Raw genomic sequence first — 26,149 nt, forward strand, 5'->3', positions numbered from 1 at the left:
TTATTGTTTCATTAAACCTGTTAGTTTTATTTTCCAACCCATAAAGTCTCTCTCCCTTCTTCTCTTTTCTCTTCCCTTCTGGGGAGGGCAGAGGGGTTCACAGAGAGTGTCTGGCCAGGGTTTAGTGGCCAGCCCAGCCCTGAACCAAGACATGAGGGAAAGGCAAAGTTTTCCATGAAAGTGATACATTATTTAATGGTTTAAAAAATTCTAATACTGAAACAAATTCTAAAGATGCTTCAACAACTACCTTTTCTCTTCAATCCAACACTCCCATTTAAGGCTAACAAGAATTCTACATTCCACAAGGCTTTTCCAAACTAAACATTAATTTCTAAAATTAAAACTGACCTAGCAAGCTGGGATCTGCACGAACCATTTTCTGTTTCTTCTTTTTCTTCCCGCTCTGCACAGCCTCAAAGTTGGATTGCTGGTTGTTGCTCTGGTTGGTCTGAAAGACCGAATGTAGCGAACTGTGGTTCATCCCCCACACTGAATCCTAGAAAACAAGTACAAGAGGATAAAGTGCAGTTAAGTTTTGGTTATTTATGCTGAAAATGTTCAGCGAGCCCAAAGCACTTTCTACATCTGCTGTGGCAGCACTAGCCACTGATGCATCCACCCAACACGTCCACTTTGTGTTTCTAAAGCGTATCCTGGATCATGCTAAGACATTATTTGATCTACAGCTGGCCTGTAGAGTGATAAAGGAATCCTTTATTAATATAATCCTTTATTTACTGATCCTGCAGTAAATATTTGAAATCTGCTTTACTTTTTGCATTTCACATGACCTGTAAAATCCTGCTCATCCTCCTAGCAGAAATGCAGACTCTAAGACTCAAATACAGACCATACACCCCTAAGGAGCGTAGCAAGTAAGGTTTACCTGTTGCTGCTGCTGTTGTCGCTGCTGACTGGCTTTCTGTTTGGCACGGCGCTCAAGAAACTGCTTGGCAAACTCCTTGGCCTCAGGAGTATCTCCAAGATAGGCTCTGATGTAGTCATGGACCTCATAGGGAGACTCCACTTCCTTCAGGAAAGAAACAAATGTGGGAACTGCAAGAAGAAGACAGACCGAGAGGGAATGAGCGCTGACGTGTGAACACATGCCTGCAATAAACACAAACTTCATATTTCCCTTTCAAATACTTGCTAATCTAGTAGAAATGGCAAACAGCTCGCCTCTCTAGGTTCCCTAAAGTCCTACAATGCAATGCTTTGTCTATGCTGCAGTCAAAACAAGGATAAGAAAGCCAGCTAACGCGATGAGAAAAATAAACTGACAATCGTGGTACATCAGACCATCAGCTCTAGTCACCACCAGCTTTAAAGCTCAAATTTAATGCCAGGCCCAAATGGAAAACAGTCTCCTCAGTCCTGTCATCAGTACAGACTCTTGTTGGCTGGAGCACAACAGATCACACCCCACAGCGGCTGACTTGACCTGCAAGCACCTCAAGTTCAACACCTAGCTCATCTGCAAGCCTTCTTTACCATCCTGTTTTCCTCAGACTAACTTTGTGGCACCGAGGTTTATTTTAACATGGAGAAGGTCAAATCAAATCACAACCCAGGACGACAGGGCAGGACAACAGGCTGCCACCTGTGGCACAAAGTACCCTCCCCGAAGAGGAGGGAAGCTGTGGCACTGCAATTGTGTGAGGCAGCTCTGGTTCCCCAGTCAGGTTCAAGGGTCACAGAGAAACTGCTTTTGCAGCAATGCTGGAGGGCAAAGATTGGCACAGGTCCACACTGGAAGCAGGAGGAAGCCTGCAGTGATTTGCTACAAGAAGTACAAGAAGTTTGTGATCCTGGACTGGGACTTCCTCTATGTGCCCTCCAGTAGAATTAGTGAAAACCAACTCGTTTCACACCAAAAAACGCTTTCCACAGGGGTATCATTTGGCCTGCACTTAAAAGTGAACTGGATCCTCATCCATCTGCCTGATAATACTTCACTGACCACCAACAATCCTCAGCAGAGCCCTGGGTGGCTGACTTAACTGCTTCCCATCCACACTGGTTTGCTATAGGTAGCCCAACCAGAGCCAAGGAGAAGATGCAGCCCATTCTTCAGACCACTGTTTAATGATGCCCTGTTGCTGACTGCATTAAAACGTTACTTGGGTGTCATTACTTTCCCTCAGAACTATCTGCTCAGGAAATAAACTGGATATTGCTTCTCACAGTGGATCATCCACATTCCTCTCCACCTCTTACCATCTAAGTTGTTGGCTGTGTTGAGTGCATGAAGCATCTGTTCACACCACTGAGTGAATCCATCCTGGGCTTTATTAACCCCCTGGAACAGTTTCAACAGCTTCTCCTCTTCTTCCACCTTCTTGTTTTGCCTACTTGTAATACCTACAGATTTACTGAGATAAAGAAAACACGTCTGATAAGTTATAAATCACCAGACATCAACAGTACACAGCAGTGTTACAAGACTCACTAGTTTACAAGATGCAAACACTGTTTAAAAACCAACTGATTTTTTAAGTAGATGACAAAAACTTTGAATGGCCACCTATTACCTATTTGGTTTTGGGTCTGTTTTGACAACACAAAGGAAAAGACATGAAGATGTTATAACTGCTAAGCGATCATCTCAGGAGTGGTAGCCTTTCTTTGCAAAAGCTCCTTCCCCAGTTCCTACCTGAGGCTGGCATTGCTTTTGTTTTTATTACAAAAACTGTGAATGGCCACCTATTACCTATTTGTGTTGTCAAAACAGACCCAAAACCAAAGGAAAAGACATGAAGATGTTATTACTGCTAAGCGATCATCTCAGGAGTGGTAGCCTTTCTTTGCAAAAGCTCCTTCCCCAGTTCCTACCTGAGGCTGGCATTGCTTTTGTTTTTATTGGTCGAGTTACGAGGTCCCACTTCTTTCACTGCATCATCCCAGAAACCCATGTTTGAGTTTTTGGTATCAGCATTACTCCAGATGCTACTGACTAGGTCAGATGCCCACTGGTTGCTGGGATTAGTGTTTAGGGAGCCCCACACTGAATTCCCAATGCTGGTGTGCAGGTTAGAGTGCTGTTGAAACATAACAAAGAGATCCTGGTTATTAGCACCAGACCTGGCAGAACAGGAATGAACAGACATGGAGAACTGGCAGGTACTGCTCCCCTCTCCAGCCTGGTCAGACAAAGACCGTACGTACCGTGGTATTTCTGACTCTGTTCGGCTGCTGGTGCTGCTGTTGCTGCTGTTTCTGCATCTGCCTCGCCTCCTCCTGCTGTATCTCCAGCAGGGACTTGGTGGTGCCTGTTGGCTTGGTGACATTACCCCAGCCTGACAACTTCTGCTGCTGTTGCTGCTGCTGTTGCTGGAGGGCCTTCATTAGTTCACGCTGCTGGCGCCTTTGCTGTTGCGTGTGAGACAAAAGCACCTGTCCTTACTTTCAGATCATTCCCAGATAAGACTTTTGAATAGTAAACTGGTCTTAAACTGATTCTGCTCTCTTCTGGAGAAGTCTGACTGACCTATTACTTTATGAGCTCTTAATAGTTCCTTCAAAAAGGTAGGCACTAAATAACTAGTAAATACAAACTGCTCGTTAGCCTAGGACAGAATAAATTCAGCTAATCATGGCTGTAGCCAGCTCAGCATTTGAGTCCTGGAGGAATACTTCCTCTCCTACCACCACTTGCCCCTTTGCCCTCTAAAATGCTCTGGTCTTGTGCATATCTGCAAACAAATGACGGTATACATGTGAAATAATTTTATATTGTTCTGTGAATATGTTTTACTCCTAGGGTTAAAAGAAAAGGGTACAGTTTCACTTCCTCTCAGCTATTTATATTAAGCTATAAAGACCTTCAAACAAGAACTTACTGGACCTGTGCCTGAGAGACAGGGTTTTACCTCAGTTATGCTCTTTCAGGAAAAGGCTGCTCATCCTGACTGTTCCTTCCAATCGCTTATGTGACAGTAAAGCAATCCCAAAGTTGAGTACACTCCAGTAAGTTCTACTTCGTTAGTGCATTTACCTCTTCTCGAAGCTGCCGTTCTCGTTCTTCTTCTAACTTCTGGATTTCTGCCAATGACAGTGTGGTCTGGGACTGGCAAGCTCCTGAATTCGATTGCTGACCCCATGTTGAAGATGAAGGGAGCTGGGCCAAAAGCACACATCATTAAGAATTAACAAAACCACTGAAGTATTACCATGAAAAATCAGTATAAGCCCACAGCTCAGGGGAAAAGGAAGGCCACCTTTCAACTTTAACAAAAGACTGGAAAGTATAACATGGTGTAATTAAGGATTAAAACGTATACTCAAAGTATAAACTGTATGTTTCTTTGAACTGCCCTCTGATGTGTTATAGTCTCAAAGACACAGTGCGTCAAAAATAAGGTAACACGTAACTGCCTGAAAACAGCAGTCAATCTTGATTTCAAAAACTCTTTAGAAACTCCAAGCTCTAGAAACTCTGCAGAGGTCCTCGCTCTCTGCAGCAGAATCAACACTTGTACTCATCTGCAAACCCCTTTCCTGCACATTTCTATCAACCGAACCTTTTTCTTCCGTGCTCTGCAGCTTGCCTTCCTCTCGTTTCCTCATCGCTTTCCAAGACCACTATTTACCCTCTTCTCTCTCCAGACAGCTCATCCCTCCCTGCTCTGTTCAAGGTATTCCAGACAACCTTTTTCTTTCGTGCTCTGCAGCTTGCCTTCCTCTCGTTTCTCCCATCGCTTTCCAAGTCCACTATTTACCCTCTTCTCTCTCCAGACAGCTCATCCCTCCCTGCTCTGTTCAAGGTATTCCAGACAACCCGAATTCTGCTGTGGTTTTCCTTACTACCCTGAACTGAAGGAGGAAGTTAAGCTGTAGAAACACTACCTTCATTTGTGCAAGTTGCTGCTGTTGCTGCTGCTGCTGCAGCCGTCGTAAAGCCTCCTGCTGCTGCTGCCTCTGCCTCATGATTTCTTTCTGGCGCTGGAGTTCCAGCTCCTTGCGCTTTCGCTCTTCTTCTTCCAGCCGCTGCCTGGCTGCCTCCTCTTCCATGCGTAGCCGACTTTCTTCAAGTCGCCGCTGAGCTTCCTCCTCTTCACGTGCCCACTTGGCAGCCTCCTCTTCCTTCCCAGGACACAGACAAAAACAAGGTCTAAGCGGACTTAGGAAATCTAAATTACTTCTACTACATGTACTGAGATCCTGACAGAACAGAGCAAGGTCTTGATATCTGTATTGAGTGCTGTTTAGGTTGTTCACCTAGCTTTACATCTCTCAGACAAGAAAGCCCCAGTAATACAGTCTAGACCCCCTCAAATTAGAAGTTTCCCAGAGCTCCATCAAGGGACTTGAAGAGAACACCACCTCCCCAGTTCAGACTGGCTCATTTCACACCACTTTCCTTCTAGGAATTACACACCTTACAAGTCTGAGCTTCCATTTGCCTACATTACTTACAGTCAAGCACTGCTGTACTTTCAGTGTAATAAAACTTGAGGTGTTGACACGAAAGAAGGAAAAAAAGATTAAAAGATGGTGAATTTTAGTGGTGTTACTGAACACTGGAGTTGCAAAGGAAAAGATGTTTCTGCTCACAAAGGAGATGACTGTGTGGTGGGACAGGAATGGTGGTGAATGTCTTGTAAGGGAATTCCTGAAAAAGAGTTGTAAAATAACTGGCAATTCTGAAATGGGCCTGGAAGTTCACGTGAAGCCAATTGTATTCAAGATTAATTTGATTTAGGAACTGTGACAGTACCAATTAGGGGGCTGGAAGCTCAGGTTCCCCAATATGGACTTGTAAAGCTGACGTCAAGGGGTAAAAAAAACCCCAACAACCTGTTAATAGTGTTAATACCCACTTTGACAGTGGGTATGGCCTTGGCATAGTACAGCAAGACAGCAAAACGGATCATCTCCAATGACCTTAAAGATAGCAATTCCACAGCGAAGTCTCAGAGTGACTATGCAAAACAACTTACTACTCTGCTACTGCACTCTGCCTTTCTTTTGAAGAAAGGAGCAGAAATGCCATGCTGAAAAGCCATTCCTAAGGCTCAAAGATGATGGAAAACACTCGTTCAATACAAATCTCCTCTCCAAAGGGCAGATGAGATCCTGATTACTTTGTCTGAAACCAGACTAGAGTTCAACAACCTATTATTCATTCACTTGAACCTGTCCACAAGCTTTGCCTCTCTCCACCAAAACAGACAGCCCCTCAGGCCCAGACACAGGTTTCAGAGCTTGTTTGTTCTGGCAGCCTCCATCATTAAATAAAGCAGGGCTCTCCTGTCATTTTTCACCTGTTTACGAATTAACTCCTCTCGCTGCCGCCTCTCCTCCTCTTCTCTCCTCCTCTCTTCCAATCTCCTAAGTGCTTCCTCCTGTTGTTGCCGCTCCTCTTCCTCCCGCTGCCGCCTTAGTGCAATTTCCTGCTCCCGCTGCCGCCTCAGGGCTTCCTCCTGGAGTTGGGAAAAAAGGTCCATCTGTAAATGCCGTTTTATTGATGAACCGCATCAGAACACAGACTACAACAGGGTCTGGCCAGATAAACGGCCTCAAGAAAAGCTCCAGGCTAAGCACTACCAAAACGACTACATTAAACACTACAGACCCACATGTTAACAAGTTTTTGGATGCAGTGTGCATCTCACACTAATTAATTCATTTAATTAAAAAAGAAACGCATTAAATCATTGCTTATCTTTGATTCTAACAAGAACTGTGTTGAGAATGAAAACAAAGGGGGAGACTCGTGTTTCCAATGTATATACATATATCAATGTGTGGGTATTATTAATTTTAGGTTTTTTGGGTGTCAGCTCTAAGTTGGAAGCTTTTCCTATTTATAGGAGTTTCTAAACACTCAAGTGCACTACAAAACTCAAGCCACATCTCAAACAGCAGAAACAAGTCATAAGCTGAGTGTGCTTAGGGACAGTATAAGCTCCAGAGATGTGGAGCTGCATCACGGGCTTTGACGGGGCTGTTCCTGTACTAAAATATCACGGGTGATGAAAGGTCTCCAGGGCTTTGATTCTGTCCTCTCTCGAAAGTGTTTAAATGGCTTCCAATAAATTGTGTTCTGCTTTCCAATTAGCAAAATTAGTGACTCAACAATGAACATTGGCACCTTTTCCTGCTGCTCTGCAGAGCAATGTGAACAGAAACTGCTCCGTTCTGCTGCTTGCTTTTTGGAGGAAAAGGGGACCACGGGCCTTCTGCTGGCCCCGTGTGTTGTTAAACAGGAGTGCATCTTCTGCCCTACTTCTGCCTTGCTGGTGCAGAAAACCACCTTGTCTTTTGCTGCCTTTTCTGGTCTCTCAAGTCCAGGAACTGTGCTAAGGCCACCTTGCTTTGCATCCCTCCTCTTCTTTTCTCGGCTTTCTGACTTAGCCTGACAGCTCAATCCACAGACCCTGCTTTTTAAGCTTTCATAAATACATTTTCCTTTTGGACAATCCGTATTGTGCAATCGTACTCCTACAGGTTTTTTATAAGCAATACTTTATGCACAGGACAAAGGCAGATTAATTGTGCAGCGTGGATGTGAATTTTGGACTCTGGTAAATCGAGGGAGTTAATGCTGATCTCGAAATCTGAACCCAAACCTTCACAACCACACAGCACAGAGAAGCTGCAGTACAGCTCACTGAACAACTGGACCAGGTTTCTCTCTGGCAATGGCTAACTTCAAGTGTCTTCACATAACTGTCCAGTAGAGAGAATATATTTCTTACAAGCAAGCCTATGGCCCTGAAGAGCTGCTGGCTGCAAGAAGCAATTCGTATTCCTGCACGTCACTTAAGTGGTTTAGCACTAAATGGAAGTGCTGTGAGTTTTTGCTCCACTAGCTGGACATAAACCTGGGATTCACTTTCTCATTAATCAAGCCCTTGATTTGTCATCTTCACAAGAGTTCAAACACAACACGGCACATCTAGACCGCTCTGTTCTTGGGCCTGTGACTGAATTCACTGGACACATACAGTCAAGTCACAACCAAGTGTCCCCAGAACAGCTGAAAAATTGTGGCTTGTTTCTGTTGCTGAAAAGGCCATGGAGGAGGCTGGAGGTTTGACCACAGACCACACACCAGTGTCTCAGCTCAGGATGCCCAGCCAGTAGCCGGGGGGGATGTTTGGTACCAGTCACTGACATGAGACAGCACCTGAGCGAGATGAGCAGAGGCACCAAGTCCTCCTGTGTGACAGCAGTTCATTAATTGTCATTAATAAAGCTGCAGGGATCTCTTTATTGCTTGGGCATGCCAGGAGAGACACTGGTGAATGACAGCAATTGCAAAAAAGACTTCTCTCCCCTAGAGAACTAAAGCTGAACAGGACTGCACCAACAGGAGGAATAAACCTGCAAGGTGATGAAAAACTGGGAACCATGGGGCTGATGTGGTTCTTGTTTCCTACTCTCCACAGCTATGGAAAAGGTTGTCTCAATACCTACTTCTGTATCTTGATATTCACTGGTTTTGTTGGGTGTGTGACCAAAGCCATGCACTGACTCACATGGGAAACAGCTTCACTCCTCTGGCTCTCCTGCTCCCATATCCATGGCTTCCTGCTCCAAGAGGACCCCAATATTCTTTACAATCTTTTCTAATCGTTGTTTTCAAGCACATACATCTTGCTGTACAGACATCTCATTTCAGATCTTTAAAAATATCTCTAGTATTGCAGAAAATCCAGCAGACTTTGGATTCTCAAATAGAACATCACACAATTTTTTGCAGTTAGTAACACCTGCAATTCTGTTGTCTGTGTTCCTAGGGCTTACACATCTTTTAGTTTAGTGGATCTCATCTTTGAACCAGGGATTTTAAAGGGAGCACTAAAGATACATTTCAGAGAAAACAAGATTAGCTAATTACTAAACTTCAGTTTTGTTCCTGAAAGAGATCAACCATTACAAAAAAGAAGATATCAGACCAGAAACAAAAAAGAAATACAGGAGCTACACAGGCTGGGCATTACTGTTTGCAATTCTACAGTGACAGTCATTGATGAAAACTGTGAACAGAGCTGGATTCAACATTTGGTATGACATTTCATCCTACAGAATTGAATTGCTATTAGTTATTTTTTTTATTTAGAATTCACCATCAACAGTGTATTTACTAACCTTATATACTAGTCTTTTATGCAGTATTACATCAAAAGCCTTCCTGAAGTCCAGGCAGATTAAGTCTACTGCTTCACCCCTCTCAGCTCTCACTGTCATCTCCTCAAAAGAAGTTAATCAAATTTGTTAAGCATCATCTCCTCTGTATAAATCCATGCTAATAAATCAGTTCATCCCTGGTTCTACAATGCCTTCCAGTACAGAAGTCAGATTCAAATATTAGACCACTTTTTTCTTTTTCAATACAGAACACAATATTATTTTCTCTTTCCAGAGAAGCTCTTAAACTCTTTTGTTACCTTGTCAAGACATTACTGCTCAGAATTAAGCATTGTGGCAATTATTCCATCGGTAATGAACTAAGATACTTGCTGTTACTGCTTTTCAACCCCATTCTGCTTCCTCCTTGTCAATAATTATTTTCCATGACATCTCAGACAGGGAGAGTCAGGCTGTTTACTGCACAAATCCAAAGCGGACAAAACACTTCAGAATTCAGTGGACATTTCTAAGAAGTTACACACAGCAGCAAAAACTGTTCGTCTGAAAAGAAACAACCCAAGTCCGTTCATTTGAAGCCACCATGGACAAAACACATTGAGTTACCAGGTGATCAGCTGAAAAATGAGTTGTTATTATTAAAACACATCTAAAGCAACTTGACTCAGCAGTGAAGACTTTGGAGAGCATTACTGCTTTAGTGCTACAGGAAAGCATCAAAGGATGCATTTCCACTGTATACCATCGTGACTTGCTGTACACAGACACACATTAAAGCAAGGAGCCGTTTTTTTAGACTTCACTTTTTAGGATACCATGAGAGCTACCTACAGATTGCACTGCAGTCCATTAAATAGAACCCAAACACTGAGTGAGTGGAGGGCTAGGACTAACCTACCAGTAAAACCCAAGTTTCTAGAGGCTTCCTCAGAAAAGTCTGATCCTTACGCCAGGACAAGCTTTACAACTGCCTACGTAAGCACACAGGAAATACTATAAAGGACAAATTTATTTCTTTCCCCTATTATTCATGTGCTACTTTACAGGGCATTTATTGACTAACTGCTTAGGGAATAAGCTCCACAATGTGCTTGTCCTTACCCTTCACATGCAGAGGGAAAACACTCACTGCCTTCCTGTCCTATGACACTGAAAGCACAATTCATCTGTCTTGCATGCAGAATTCAGGAGTAAAAGCTAGAAATGTCAAGCTAATAATAATGATAATAATAATACTATCCATTTTGTGTTCTTGTAAGATTAAGAGCATTCTACAACTCCTGCGCTCATTCTCCTACTGCAACACAGATCATCTCATTCATTTTAACAAATCTGCTTGTCCAAACTACATCCCTCGCTTTCCCAAGTATCACCTCAAGAAAATCAAGCTGACAGACTCTGACATAATTTATTTTAAAAATTACTTACTAGGTTAAAAAAACAACAGTGGGGAGAACGCTAAAGTTACATCACTGTTTCCCCACTGCAGCCCTCTGCTTTCTTCATTTAAACGGCTGCTCGAGCTCCAGTCGACTCTCCAGAACATCCCCTTACCAGAACACTGGACTGCATTAATGGTGAATCAGGATGACACATACAGTAACTGGTAACTAGCTCAAGTCTAACATTGGCACTAGGAACCTGGGAGGGAATATTCCACATGGAATAGAGCCGCTCGGCTCAAAACCGGGAACCTATCTTGCAGCGAACCACCAAAGCCCGTTTCTCATTGCAATTTGGGCTCTTGAACTTCAAATCAAGGACATAAGAATAATTATTTCACATACTCACATGAAAAATATTAGAACTGTCTTCATACGCACCTACCCAAGATTAATTAGACCCCACAGGATTCTTAAAAGTGAGTTTTATAAAGTATTAAAATTAATTACAGATGAACTACATTGAGGAAACTCACTTGCTTCCTGCGGGCCAGTTCTTCTTCTTCCCGTCGTTTCCTCTCATCTTCCTGCTGCCTCCTAAGTAGCTCTTCTTGTTGCCTCCGAAGCTCCTCCTGCCTTTTCCTCTCCTCTTCCTCTCGTTTGGCCCTCATTTCCACTTCTCTCCTCTCTTGCTCTAGCTACAATTCACATAAAACTATACTCAGATGCAGGTAACGTATTCCTACACCATTTCTTAGGGCAACTCTGCTGAGGTTATAGTAAGAACATAAGAGATGGAAGCCTCTGACAGATGCTCTCCCTTAGTTTTACCTATCAGCTGGCTGCCTACTGGGGTCAGGTTCCTGAAATGGTCCAGAGCAATTTCGGACAGTTTCTGTTCTGTAACAAACACCAGCTCTACAGTCGTATTTCTTTCTACAGCAGCTCCTTCAAATAACCCCTGTCTGTAGAAGCTAGTAGCAAATTGCTTTGCAGTCATCATAAAATAACCACTTTCAGGAAATGAAATCATACAGGTTCAAACTTGCAAAATTCATTTAAAACCGGAGCAGGAGAGAAACAACCCCGACAAGCAGGACTTACGATTCCCCAGACCAACTCGGTGATTAAGAGAACCACCACCTGCTCCTACTCAGGGTCTGGCATGACAGCTCATGATGATCCCACTTTAAAGCAGAGGTGGCTAGTGGAGAGTTTTTAACCACAGGTGTAAAAAACCATAACCACTACTTCAGAGGTCGGTAGCACCTCCACAGAAGTGGTTTCCAAACAGCAGTGCACATGATTTCAGAACTGGTTTCTATGACCCATATTCTCTTTATGGTGTTTTCCATGAAAATCTAACCAAAATCGTAGAGTGGCCTGAAGATTGAAGAGCTCATGTCTTCCACTGGCTCACGAAACAGTTACATTGCAGAACAGCAATCCCAACTTTTGACAGTACAAAACAGTTTCTGACCTTTGCAGCTTTGGCCTTCTCGAGCTGCTGCAGTTGTTCTAGAGCTGGTCCCTGAGCTGCAGTATCAATGGGGAGATCCCAGACACTGCTTCCTTCCCAGACTGGACAGTGAAGAGAACAAACATCGACAAGCAAAGATAAATGCATCAATAAAACACAACTGATAGGGGAGAGTTTTGTGTATGCAGTTACGATGTTTTATGAATTAAAACCACGGTAACACGTTAGTCTTAGTCAGTAGAGGGCCACCTAATCCACATGCAGAACAAGGCTTGTCCATTACTGGAGCAAGGCTGGGTTTTGTAAGAAATTCTACACAAGAACCAAACATTCAGAATCCTCCCACTGGGGCAGAACATCTTTGTATCCTAACACTCAATCCCTTTGGGTTAAGGCTTCCCATAACCATAGGAAATATTACCATGTTCTTCATAGCTCTCAAATGGAATTTAAACTGCAAGGCAAAGTAGCCTGAACCAGCTAAAGATAGTGACACAGAAATACTTTCCCCTAGCGTCACAAAGGGAGTGATCATCTTAAAGATGCTGGCTTTTAATCCACAAACGTTTCTGACACATGCTAAGCATCTTACCTGTAGGTTGTGAAGCTGACTGAAGCTCCCATATTGAGCCAGTGTCCGGCACTGACACAGACCTTGAAACGGGTGGCATCATGTTCTGTTCAGATATTCTGCAATACCAACAAAGAATCAACATGCCACTTCCAGGGAGAGGAACGCTCTGAACACGCACGACACTCAGTAACTTGTAACACACTCCTTTCCTTCCACACCTCTATTTCAAACAAAGATAGGATGTGGACAACACTGCCTGCTTGCAGAGCTCTTGCTCGTCTCACCCCTGCTGCCAAGTCAGGGGCTAAGACAGCTACTGCTACAGTTTTGCTTCTGCTGCTTATGGGCCAGTTTGAGGAACAAGCAGAACTCGCTTGGCAAAGCCATTCTGCTACCAGCACAACAGGTCTATCAAAAAGGTATGATTTCAGCCATAAGATTCTCCTCCTCGTTTTCACAAATATTCTCTGAAGTAAAGAAATATAAAGTATAAAGAAGTATTTGCTATTCTGCAACTGTTTCATAGTCACACAATCTTTAAAATTTGTAACGCTCAAATATGAGCGAACCTGAACAGGACAGACCACTGACAACATTGTAATTATGATTATGTACAAGTTAAGAGTACAGGAGGAATGGCGTTCAGTTCAAGTCTGGGCTAACTCACCTCATCTTCAGGGCCTGGAACTGTTGCAAGAGGATAGCGAGCTGCTGCTGCTGCTGGGATGAGAGGGCTGCCTTTTGCTGCTGAGCCAGCACCTGTGCATATTGTTGTCTTCAAAAGAGAAGCAGAGAATCACTGGTATTTGTTCACTTGCTTATTTAAATAATGCCCAAGCTGCAGAAGTTGTGCCCAGATTCATCCTCCAGGACTAATGCCCACTGACCTATATAATGTACGTGCTAAACACCAGAGGAAATCACAGCATGGGGCCTTGGAAAGAAGCAAAACACGAGAATACAACAACTGGCCCAACATGAGTAGAATCAAATTTCTCTTCACCCTCAATTATGTCAATTGGTCACTGCTGTTCAACGTTTCTCTTGTAAGCTGTGCAGCAATACTTCCCTCTTGCTACAAGTGACACGAATTGCTCAAATTAATCTGGCTCTGATGGCTGCCCACCTACACAGATCCATCTCTTCCCCAGTACGTTCAGGAATCCCCTAGTATAGGGTATTCCTTATCAAATCATCAGCTGACAATCAGTATTCAAAAACCATAATCACAGCACATGCTTTCAGGAGGCCTTGAACAAGCAGTCTTATCTGATGGCTTTCTTTTCCCCAAGCTCCTACAGAACAAGTTGTTAGGAACTGGTCTGTTAGGACCAGAACTCAAAACCTGTCAGCTCTGGCACAAATGGATGCCAAACTGCTTTCTCCAGCAGTTTCCTTCCACTGATCTTCCAAAAAAGCTGAGCAAGCAGACCAAAAGGAGGTTCAGCCTTCTCCATCTCCAGTGTGAGACATGTAGGCCTTCCCTTGACTCCAAAACATCTGAACTGGATTACAAGGATCACTGGGATTCAGTTTGACCATAACAGCTACCTATACAGCAGGTCTCACCAAAGTAGCTAAGCATAACACCAAAACAGACTCTGAAAAGGATGCCTGAGGTAGCTCTGCTCTAACCCTGTGGACTATTGAGCCCCTCTGGCATCTGTGGAAGTGGGCTATTGCTGCTGGAGGTGAAGCACTCCCAGCCCCACTGCCCAAGGAAGCCACTACAAGAGGCTGAACCCAGATGATTACAAGTGCAGAGCAGAACACAGCCATTGGAAGATCTCTGGGACTGGCAGTCTTACTGGATTAAAAGATGCTGATACTGGAGGTGCTGCATTTGGATCAGGGCCAGCTCTTGCTGTCGAGTCAGCCGCTCTTGGTCCAGCTCGCCCTGTGTTTGGGAATAAAACACTATTTTAGTAACACACATAACAACAGTACTAGTGTATTGCAACTACAAGCCATGTAGAAGTTGCATTCTGAACTGAAAAGACAAAGTAAATAGAAAAATACCTAGACAGAGATCAACGTTTACAAACTATGCCTGTGCTACCGTGGCTGTGAAATACTTGTATGTATCACAGGACCCAGCCTTCCAGCCACAGACACGGCAAAACAAACACTTTAATGGAGTGCCTGTTCTCTTCAAAAGATAATTTAACACAGGGTTCAACTTTGGTGCTTGGAACACCTGCGATTCCAAGACAGAGCAGCCGACATGCAAACAACTCCATTTCCATCCATTACAGGACAATTTGAACGCTGTAATCATCACAATTACCAGATGTGGAAGCGGTGCTGGACCTGAAGTGAAGGGAACCCGGCCCCACATCTTCATGATGTCTCCCAGAGGCTGGAAAGTCTCATCACAGGCTCTCTTCACCAACAGCGACATAGTGAAGTACCCAGCCTGGAACCACTCTGCCATCTCCTGATTGCTGAAAGGACCTGAAATAACACCAACCAAAACACGGGGGAAGGGGAAGTGAGGCCAAGTTGAGCGCACTGGAAATGAAGAGCACGGTTCTTGTTAAGTAACGCAGCACATCAGGCGCTCCTGTCCTCATCCACTTGTCTGGACAGACAGGACATTCGAGGCTGAAGTGCCAACGCACAGATCTAAAACCCCACAGTGCCTACAGCATCCTCCCGGAGAGTCTTCACTGGGAAGTGCACGACTGCTTTTACCACGCGTTGGAGGGGGACGAGTTGGCTCCGACATGAAAGCCAGGCAGCCCCGGTGCTGCGGAGCTCGGGTCCAGCTAACACACCTCCTGCCTGCCAGCATCGCCCGCTGCTCCAGGCCCAGCAGCAGCCTGGCACCAGCTGCAGCTTCCAGCGTGGACCTCGGCAGGATGCGCAGGCTGACAGCGCTGAACGCACGAGTGCTGCTTTCCCCACATGCACCGCTCAGATAATTTAAACACTGGCCTATTTCAACTCCTGTCTTTATAGACTTTTTGCTTCTGGAACTTAGCAGATGAGCAGATCCACCTCTGAGTGCAAGATTACATTTTGTCAGTTAATGAGGAAACTGGCTCCTTTCTTCCTGGCTCAAGATTTCCCTCACCTCCTTCAAAGGAGAACTCCTTTACTAATTCTATAGATCCAGATCGACACAAAGTCAGGATAAAAGAAAAAATATGTTCTTTAACAAAGTAAGAATCGTGTAAATACAATTTTTGCTAAAATATCTTCTGAAAAGCAAGAATGTTCAGTAATTCTCGCCTTCTCTGTAGAAGCATCTTTAGAAGGTAATTCCTCCCAGAGAATACGAAACCGCAAGAGGGATCCCAAGGAAGAAATCACGTGGGAGTGTTTCCTTCTGGAGGTGACATTCGAGGAAGTGCTTACTCCAATGAAAAAACACTGAGGAGTAAACACCCAGCAGCGACTAACAGAGTTTGATGCACACTGAGCTAATAAAAACGCTTTATGGTTAGCATCCTTTCAGGAAGAAAACCCAGAAGACGTGTAACACCCTCAGACAAGAGACTGGCACAGATCCCATAGATAACACCCCCACAAAGTCTATCTGGCACTCACAGCTGAGGAAGGAAGTCATTCGCACCAGCAGCACCAGCAACTACTACTTAGTGAAGTACAGCAAGGAAGGAACTCGCTGCTTAACTGCATTTGGGGCTGCTGAAACAGAGCCCCAAAGGAAAAGTACCTTCTGCAAGCAAAGACGCAAGTTTCGGTACAAAAGGTCTGTGCCTACTCATGGCAAAAAAATTCATAAGATTTCTTAAGCGAAAACCACAAGCTTGAAACAGTTGGTTTTATGTGAACTAATAATGCACTGGCTGCAAGTACAACTTAAATTGAGATTACGCATGAGCACTGGCTCGTGAAAACTTGTCTTCTCCTTGCTCTGAATACTCCATGTCTTCAGGATGAGACTAGAAAACTGATTTCAACCTTTCTCATGGATTCTTCACCAAGCTATCAAATGGTCCCATTCCCAGTTTGTCTCCACTGCTGTCTGGACATCTGAGTAACTATTCACTTAAAAACCAGGTGTCAGGCTAACCTAGATTTACAGAAACATGAAGCAATAGCAAACCTTAGCCACAATAAAGTATCGCTCTGGACATCAGGCATGCTGAGCTGATGGAGGCAGTGAAGTGCAGAAGGATCCATTTCCCAAATCTATTTCTAGTGTGGTACATTCCCTGTGCTGCTTTGGTACAAACAAGCATCAGTATCTGTCGGCAGTAACTTTGTGATGAACTCTAACAGTTCTTGAAACAAAAGAGGAAGTGTAAAGGGCACAGACCTACCCTGAATTTCTCCTTGTGGATCTTTGTAATACCACTTCTGCATGGCTTCATGGAACAGCGGCATTGAGGACCCCTTTGCCCTGTGCTCTTGAATTTTTGCTGCCAGTCTTTCATCGTCGAGGGCACTGTCCTGCAGGTACGCCACCATCTTCTCTGCTTGCTGCAGGAGACATCGAAACCAGCAAGGATTACAGGTCAGATGTGTGCTTACAGACTTGAAAATGAGCGTGCCAACCAGAACAACCCTGTACTGCTCAGTGCTCAAGGACGTACCAGGAATCACCCAAGAACTGGTGTAACTGCACCACAACCCCTGAGCCCAGTCTGCCAACTGGTCACAATCCTGACTCAGCATGGTTAACCTTTGAAACAACTTGCCAAGAAGGCCCCACACATTATCATGGCAAAAAATAACACAGCTACAGGAGCACTAGCATGAAAAGTGCTCTACATCCCAGCAGTCAATGAACTTCCATGAACAGAGGCTGTGCTTCATTTATAGCATGGGTTTGGTTTGGTTTGGGGTGGTATTTTTAAAACGTTTTGGGCATACTGTTATGGTTTCGCAAGGCAAACGGTAAGGCTACTTGGCAGTAATCATAAACACTAGGCTCTCTAGCACTGTAACACTAGGACCAGTATCCTTATTCAGAAAAACACTAGCTAGGCTTGACTTATTCTCCAAAATAAATAATAGAGGGAAAAAAAAGTAGTTTTTGGTGTAAAGTTTCGGCTGCATTTCTGTTTTTATGGGCTCCAAGTCTTTTTTGCATTCCACATTCCTCCAGTCTCACGATTGTCAGCCACAAAGGAATCTGAGCAATGCTACCTGCTCTAGGTGCTTGAGGCCCTCCTCATCATCTGGGTCGGTGGGAATGCTGCCCATGCCCGGAGCAGCTGTGACAGGCGGCTGAACCGGCCGCAGAGCAGGGTTTGAATTGGAAACAGGAGGAGAAAGATGAGCAGGAGAAGCGGTGTCTGCAGAAATCTGCGGTAAAGGTTGAGCAACAGAAGCCAAATCTAAAGAAAAATGTTAAAGTTAGTTCATTATCTTTAGCATCAATGAAAATTACTTTTAAGAACTTACTGTAGAAAACATTCAACAGCTCAAAATCAGCACCCAGGTATTTTCAGATCCTCCTGTACGTACGACTGCACACTGGGACTGTCTACAGCACAGGCACCCAACCTAACCCCATGGAACAAGCAGTTTGGTTCCAACAGTGCAGAACCCCACACATTTCAGCATATTCCCTTATCTGGCCACGTACATTGGTCCAGACCGACGTGCTCCACCGCAGTAAGGCACATAACAAGTAGCTCACGTTTCTCTAGACTGCGCTGCAATGCAAAGTACGAGTGCACTGCAGACATCTGAGATGGCACAGCCAACACACCCTGTATTTATAGACCACTTGGTGAATTCTGGCTCTTCAACACTACAGTCCAGCCCTTGCCTCTTAAAAGAGGCCAAGACTCATCACAACAAGCAATGGACACACACTAATCTATCGTGTTTAATACCTTCCCCTCTGCTGGACATCTTAGCTGGCGGTGTATTCTCCGTTCTGCTCTCTTTATCCTCTGTTTTCTCTGTTCTTTCTGGCACGGACTCTTCCTTCCTTTCAAAAAGGCTTGTCTGCAGCGGGTCTGGAGGCTGGGATTTCGGTGGGGTATCTGACCTGGCAGCTGGTGAAGACGTTTGGGCCGCTTCTTCCACTGCTTCTGCAACATTGCACGGTCCTACATAACTGAATTAACAGAAACTGTGCACCACAGCACAGAGCAGAAGCATGAGACGCCCCCCTTACCTGCCACCGCTCTCTCTGTTTTCTCCCCCTCTTTCTTGGCGGCCTTTTCATGATCTTTGGCTTCATCGTTGTGGCTCCCTTCAGAGTCGGATCTCTCTTCCCCTTCCTCCACAGGTCGGAAGTCCATCTCCTGTTCCTCAGGGATCGCCTCCTTCTGCACCTTCTGCAAAGGTAACACAATCATCCACAACCCATCCCACACCACAGGGCGTTTGCTCACAGAGAACAAAGGGCCCAAGGCAGCTTCTCACCTTTAAAGAGAGAAACGCTCCAGAGGAGTCAAACGTGCCCATTTCTTCTTCCGCATCCTCCAAGCACCACTCGGGGAGGCTGTCCCTGTCGTCGTCCATGCTGCCGCTCCCACACCGCACTCGTCGATAGCCGCGTTCGTCGTCTCGTTCCCGGAAATCAAACTCGAACCTGCGCCGCCGCTCCATGTGCTCTCGCCAGCCTGCGGGACCAGGGCTGCGTAAGGTGGGGGGAAAGCAACTTCCCAGGACAGACCTGGGGGCAGCAGCTTACCTGGGAGGTGAAGGGGTGTGTGAAGAGGTGACAAACACGGACAGAAATTCAGAGAGCCCCTACAGGGCACAACCCACCTATCAACAGGGCTCTTCAAGGAAAAGGGTAAGGAAAGGAGTTATCTCACCACTGAGCAGGAGACTTTCAAGTATTGTCCACTGGACATCCCCACACCACAAACTGTACCATCAGCATTAAGAACAACACACACATACGGCTAAGAAAGCTGGGCTACGTAACCTAAACCACGCTGGAGCTCCAAAATAGGCCAGGCGACACTAGAGCTGATGGAATTCACCAGCCGTCGTTGACCTCAATATTCTGTTTGCATCTCTACACGTGTAAGATGTTGTATTTTCTTCCAGGCAATGTGCAAAAGCCACATGCCGAACAAATGACCCAGGCTTTTTTCCTCTTGCCCTCAGACACACCTCTATGCATAGACATGAAAAATGGACTGACGGCTGGGCAAACACCCTCGAAAGGATTTGAGACTGCTAAGTCTCAAATGGTAATTCTTTAGCCACGGAACACAAAAACTTTGAATGATAATGAAAAGAGAGGGAAGACTTTCCAAATTCGACTATGAGTTTTATTTCACTTTTCTTTCTCATCTATCCAGAAGACATCTTCAGTCAGCCACGCTTAAAATTCCCTGACTGCAAGCATGCTATTAAAACTATAAGGAACTTGTTGCTAAGGAAAACAAATGGGGGTGAAAGGACCGCACACAGCTTTCCATCCAACACAGACACCTTTACTAGAAAGGTGCAAAGCTAAAACGAAAGCTCTTTAGTGCTTTTAGTGGTGGCTGTGTTCCTCTCCAGCGGAAAAATGATGTCTTTTTTTGGCTCCAATTTTGCGCAGTCAGTGCAGTCTCATTACAGAAGTTAAACAACTTCTCCACTGGACAAGGAAAGAGGTCTCTCCTCAGACCTCTGGTGCTCAGGCAGCAGCAGAAAAAGGAGAGAAGCCCATTGACTCGACTGGAAACGCCTGGTGGTGCAATCCAGTTTCCATGCTGCAAAACCAGACGAGTTCACATCCTCCTGAATTCAGCAGTAGAAGGAAAAAGCATCAGGGTTGGTCTGTTTTCAGAAGCCTGAGCGATTTTCTTCTTCTCTTTACTACCAGTACTCTGAAGACCCCTCGCTTCCTATGAGGCACAGCTACGGCATAGAGGAGTTTAAACTGTGCATGTACACACGATGGACCCCTTCAGCTACATCAGGGGAGTCAACTTCATCTACAAGAAATCAGACTACGGAAGCTGGGAAACTCTACTTGGGGGCCATCCTCTTGATCTTTTGTGCCTATTAAAAAAGGCACAAAAAGAGCAGATTTAGGTCAGCCATCCTGCAGTAAACACAGCTGAAGGAGCAGGAGGAATTCACAGGCTGGAAAAACAACGGTCTGTGGGAATCCAGGTGCTCTTTGCCGAGCCACAGAGGATGTTAAACTGCAGCCTGACAACTGCTGCGCTCCTCTACACCGCTCTCGCCCAAAAGAAAAACCAAAGCCAAGCCACATCCAACCTAGTGGGGAGTTTGCAGAGTCAAGCCATGGGGAGGTCCAGCTCAACAAGTGACAACAGTGCTCTGAAGACAGCTCTCTATTTTCAGTGGGACACAGTAGTACTATTATCTAACAGAAGTCACATAAAGAAGCTGTTTGAGCCATACCAATTTGAGTATGTGTAAAACAAGAATATCATTACAACCTTTTTGATGGTCCTGTGGCTACTAACGGCACAATTCCAACCCAGCTCAGACCAAAGGAGACCAGTACAACACAGCTGTCAACTGAGCCTACCTCAAAATTAGCATCTTCTCTGTAAATCCACAGAATTCTTAGAATAGGCTCTTCATTCTACCTGCTAAACCTAACTTGTAACGTGAAGTGAAGTTAGCTGCCTACTACAGCGGCAATTCCAATGAGCACTACTATTTCCCATGCTGGAAGTAAGAGGAATTTTCAAAACCTTCCTCAGAACATCTTCCAAAAAAGTTTAAGACATGACTGAACTTCCAAACTTTAAGGTCTGTGCTTCCTTTCAAGCTGAAGCCTGCAGGCTCGCACTTGCCCGACACTGCAGCCCCCAGCATCGCGCTGCATCTGACGATCATGAGCTGCAACCTGAGTCAGCGCGACGTCATCTGAACAACAGCACAAAGCAGCAGTGTCCGACGCACAATCATCACCAAACATCGTGGAAAAGAAAATGACATTCTTCACAACGTGCCCCTTAGCCCTGCTCTAAATAGAAAACAGCCGAGAATAAACCCAGCCTGGGGCTGTCTGCTAAGTTTTGGAACAAGCCAACAGTTGTCTGAGGGCAGAGTAATACATGGCCGTGGTTAGGGACAGAGATAACGGTTGCTGACAACCACTATAGTACTGAAAGTCCTTTAGGATGCTGAACGGGGTGACAGAGCCATCATAAGAGCAAACGTGACTTTCTGTAATTGAAGAAAAGGCGTTGTCCACATCAGCACCAAAACCACCCCATGCTCCCTTTGCTTCCCCATGAAGATGTAACCATGCAAGAGCCATAATCTTCCCTCGGTACCCCAGAAGCCTTCTGCAGTCCAAAGGTACCCAAACCCAAGATCCCACAACAGGTATGACTGGCTAGCAGGATCTTTGCATAGTAGAAGAAGTCTATATCAATATATGTATATAGATAGATACATCAGTATGTGTATGTACACACACGTTTCAGCCCTACTGCTCAAACACCAAGCTCCACTTTGTATTTCTCCTGCCACTCCAGCAATTCAATGCTGGAAAACAAATGAACCAGAATGTCCTTGAAATTTAGCAAGGCCACCCTATAACTGACTACCAAGAGTCAGCATCACTCTGCAGCCTTCGATACGGTACCTAACGTGGGGAACTCCTCTCCCTCGGCACCAGAGCCCCAGAGGAACAGCACTGTTTAAAACGCCCGGTTTTACCTGGCACACACACACCTGGAGCACAACACAGACAAAATTCGGTTCCCTTAAACACATTAGGGTACTGAAGACCTTAAAAAGAAAACAGAAGGCACAACATTTTGTGCTAATCACTTTGTGACCAAGAGCCAGCCTCACGTAACCAGAAGAGTATTTATAACCAAAACCGCATGAATCTTACCTACTGTTGTCCCAGACTTCATGCTACCTCCCTTTCCGCTGCTCTCTCCCTGCCCTTTCCCTGCAAACACAGCTGTGTGCTTCCCCAGGTCCCCTCTCACCTGGGCTGTGAGGACGCCACCTCTCACCGTCCCTGCGTGACCCAGCCAACCGCCAACCTCCATCTTCGTCCTCCCCGTTCTGCTCCTCCCTGAAGATGCGCCAGTTCTCACTTTCGGAGCGTATGAACTCGTGCTTCCTCCCCGTCGTTGCTGTCCCACCTTCCTCAAAGTTCGGTCTCACTGCAAAGAAAACACACGCCGGTGAACGTGCGTCCCATCGTCAGGAACCTGCAAACACAAGGGTTGAAATCTTGACCCACTAGAGGCAAGAATGCATCGAGTGGTGACAGGAACCTAGGGGAGAAACGGAAGTTCACAGAAGGAAACACACGACAGAGATACCTAGAAAACCTCTCCACGTCCCTATGACCTTAGGGTGGAAAGAACGAGGAAAAAGAGAAGAGAAGAAAGCAAAGCACAGAAGAAATTCCAAGACAGACAGAGCAGGAGAAGATGACAGTTTGAGAGATAGAACAGAGCAAAAGGAAAGATGCCAAAGTGTGCAGAGAGGAAGAATAAACTGCTGTATCATGAGGGCTTATGCTGAAGGAAAACAGGAACACAGTAAACTGCAAGCAGTACACACACGGTATATAAACCAAACACGCTTGCTACTTCTGTAATAAAAAGAATGAGATCTGTGTATTTAATCCAACACAATGTACAGCATCCTTGCAACGTTTTAGGAAGGACTGAAAACTTAAAGTAGGATTAAATGAGAAGAACATAGTAGTGTTAACATTATCGTGTGAAGCCATCGCCTGGATAGCGAAGGTCAGCATACAAAGAGTCAGAAGCGACCGTGCTTGAGCGCAAGGACAAGTCTACCAGAAGGTCCAGCAGACAGGACAGCCTTTTAGCTCCTAGCTTACGTTGTTACATTTACAATAAACATTTAAAATCAAACACTTAATGAACAGCAACACTGTCCCAAAAGGAGGATGTCAACATGTTTATTATGAGGACCCCCATTATGCACCAGTAGCTCAGGTCAGACACGCTCTGCCCTCACTGGTGACTCATCCTGGTGAGGACACGCCACCACTGAAACGCATGGCAGTGCTGGCTCCAGGACTGCTGCACTCGTACTGGGCAAAGGCATTTCATTTTACTTCTTAGGTTCTCAAAACCCAAGAATATAAGGTACTTGGTGAACACCGTAAAGCCAGCCTGCTTGCTCAGACAGGAAAAACAAGCAGCATGACTATGCACTAAGGTTCCCGGGGCAGAAAGGGACATTTTTAAGTTTCCTTGAGGAAGGACAGGAGATTCCGTTCACCTTTCTTCACTTCACACAGCTTTTCCAGCCAATGACAACAATGACGAAACAGAGTACCCGAAATTCTAAGGCACATCAAACCTCCATTAGAGCTATGAAATTCCTATCTATAAAGACAGAGCACTCTGGAGACAGGAAACATGCACTTGTCTTTGGACTTTGCAGAGATCTTGGAGAAAACCCACACCCCTTCTCCACCACTTCCAAACACCAGAGGAAAACGCCAAAACTTGTCCTGTCTCCAGCTCGGACTTTCCCACAGCGTATTGCTCTAGGGAGGGACTCCGGTGAGAGAACACAGAATACAGGTGGAAATGAATCCAGAGTACCAAACCCAAGCTGTTTCCAGTTTCCCGTGAAATGCTGTCACTGCTGTCCCAAGAACAAGTATCCACAGGAACTTCCAAGGCTGCAGGGCCCTGAGCCCATCGAGTCGACAGGAGAGGCAGGAAACACCTCAGTGCTTCAGACGCAGAAGTTCTTCCACCCTGATGAGCACTGGAGTAACCACAGGTGACAACCTGAGGACCTCAGCAAGGCGACTGGAACACCTTCCTTTAGGTTGTTTCTACATCAAGAAGGAGCTAAAGCACACTGGCCAATTTAAAGTGCATCACCAGGCAGTCACACATTGGCTTCACTGAAGAGGACACCAGGCTAGAAACCACTTCTGTACCTGCCAGGCTTTGAGAACACACACTTCAAACCAGCGGATTTCAGGCAGCCTCTGGTGAGACTGGGTCCAAATAAAACAACTGATGGAGGCACTCAACTCCCTGCAATGCTGGCAAACGTATGGATCTGGAATGGAGAAATCGTTGCAGATGAAGGTCAACACTCTTTTCCCATGCTTCATAGAAAATGAAGGAAGACAACAAGGTAGACAGAAAATCTAAGCTGGGGAAATACAGGGGTTGTTTTCATTTTATAGCTCTGACACATGTCACATAGACTGTAAGGGAAGTACAGCAAAGCCTCTCAGCGTTGCTCCTTGGATGGGCTTTGCACAGTAGAAAGCCAGGAGACAGAGCTGCAGAGCTGAGTCGCACACAGACCTCACCAGGAGAGAGGTGCACTCCAACAGAGCAGAGGAGCCCAAGACACAAGAACGTAGCCCATTCTTTCTGAACTTACTTTTAAAATGCTACAAGAAAGAAGGAAAACTTATTTTTTTTCTATTCTACAGGCAAGACACTTGCTTCTCCTCACTAAAATAGTCACCGACAGAAGAGTTACTCAGTTTGCTATTTTGAGACTAGAAAAGTGTTATTTTTAGAAGTGTACCTACTCTTTTCATCAAAATTCACAGCTATTACCTGACACGCACTCAGTAACATCCATTCAAGAGATTTCAGGCTCTCCCAATTAAGACACAAAGATGTTATTTCTTTCCCCTGTTACGGAGCTCAGTGCAGATTCTGAAGACTCCGGTGTCACATCAAGGGACTGCTCTGATGCTACACTTCAGCGCAGCTAAGAGTGAAAATGCAGCGTACCACAACGCACTGAAGGCTGCTGGCACCAGGGCACCGCAGCAAGCAGTACTCAAGGGCAGTAAGGTACGTGTCATTTTGTGCTCCTGACCATTAGACAGTCCAGCCAGAAATGAGCTGTTTACAAACAGGAAACAGGCACAGGTTAAGGGTCAGAAAAGTGAAGCTATCCCAGGGACAGAAAGCCTATGACAAAGCCACATACAGGAATGCTCCCACAGCTTACAAGCTTCCAAAGTCCCAGCATTTCATCTCTGCAAACTGCTTCTAGATTTGAGAACACCCATTTGAGCTGAAATGACTTAGGTCAGAGAGTCAGGACTGGGTAATGAAGGATAAAAACACTGAACTGCAATCTATGGCTTTTGCCTTGGACTAATTGCCTGGACTTCCTGAAGAGAAGGAGCAGGAAAAGGGCACCTCCGTTCGAGTCTGTCCCTGAGCCAGCAAAGGTGTTTACAGAAAACTTCAGACAGAGCCTGGCGGTCCCCGGCCAAAAAACCCTACAGCTGTGCAGAGTTGGAAGGAGTAACTGGGACGAACAAGAGTGGGGTTCGGGGGCGCAGCACCATGGCAACACTTTTAGGAACAGCACTTACTGACGGGATGGCAGATAACCTCTATCTCCACGCTGTCAGCCCACCTTTGCTGTGACACACTCGCTGCTCGCAGAGAATCCACAGGAGAGCAGTGACCAACAGAAGTGCTGGTTCCTCCAAAGGCAGGAGCAACCACCAGGCTACTCAGTGGTCCGACCTGCTCTTTTTTCTGCTGCACACTACACCCTTCAAGACGACAAAAAGCCCCTTTGCAGCCTGTGTTTTTAAAGGAATTCAAGTAAGGAGATGTCTCACTTTGTAACTCCTCTGACAGAAGAGCAAAACAAATGGCCTTAAGATGACACTTCTAAAGGAGCACCTTCTCCTTAGGACAGTGTCTGATCTTCCAGGGACACTACAGAATACACACACAGTGAAGT

The 26,149-nt window shown here is 45.3% G+C and overlaps 1 protein-coding gene across 1 annotated transcript in view; it reads right to left on the minus strand.

Annotated features, from left to right (window-relative positions):
- Positions 1-26,149, minus strand: part of GIGYF2 (GRB10 interacting GYF protein 2) — a 61,048-nt gene that overhangs the window by 2,873 nt on the left and 32,026 nt on the right. The window contains exons 7-26 of the mRNA XM_010192249.1: positions 22,399-22,578; positions 18,890-19,089; positions 18,639-18,801; positions 18,352-18,552; positions 17,657-17,847; positions 16,828-16,987; positions 14,826-14,992; positions 14,347-14,435; positions 13,206-13,313; positions 12,557-12,654; positions 11,965-12,065; positions 11,021-11,182; positions 6,270-6,428; positions 4,852-5,088; positions 4,001-4,123; positions 3,172-3,375; positions 2,839-3,044; positions 2,224-2,378; positions 890-1,059; positions 352-499 (exon numbers count right to left, since the gene is read on the minus strand). Of these exons, the coding sequence (XP_010190551.1) occupies positions 352-499; positions 890-1,059; positions 2,224-2,378; positions 2,839-3,044; positions 3,172-3,375; positions 4,001-4,123; positions 4,852-5,088; positions 6,270-6,428; positions 11,021-11,182; positions 11,965-12,065; positions 12,557-12,654; positions 13,206-13,313; positions 14,347-14,435; positions 14,826-14,992; positions 16,828-16,987; positions 17,657-17,847; positions 18,352-18,552; positions 18,639-18,801; positions 18,890-19,089; positions 22,399-22,578 (3,222 nt within the window). The remainder of the gene's footprint in view (positions 1-351; positions 500-889; positions 1,060-2,223; positions 2,379-2,838; positions 3,045-3,171; positions 3,376-4,000; positions 4,124-4,851; positions 5,089-6,269; positions 6,429-11,020; positions 11,183-11,964; positions 12,066-12,556; positions 12,655-13,205; positions 13,314-14,346; positions 14,436-14,825; positions 14,993-16,827; positions 16,988-17,656; positions 17,848-18,351; positions 18,553-18,638; positions 18,802-18,889; positions 19,090-22,398; positions 22,579-26,149) is intronic.

The sequence above is a fragment of the Mesitornis unicolor genome, unplaced genomic scaffold, assembly GCF_000695765.1.
Source record: "Mesitornis unicolor isolate BGI_N332 unplaced genomic scaffold, ASM69576v1 scaffold4489, whole genome shotgun sequence".
NCBI lineage: Eukaryota > Metazoa > Chordata > Aves > Mesitornithiformes > Mesitornithidae > Mesitornis > Mesitornis unicolor.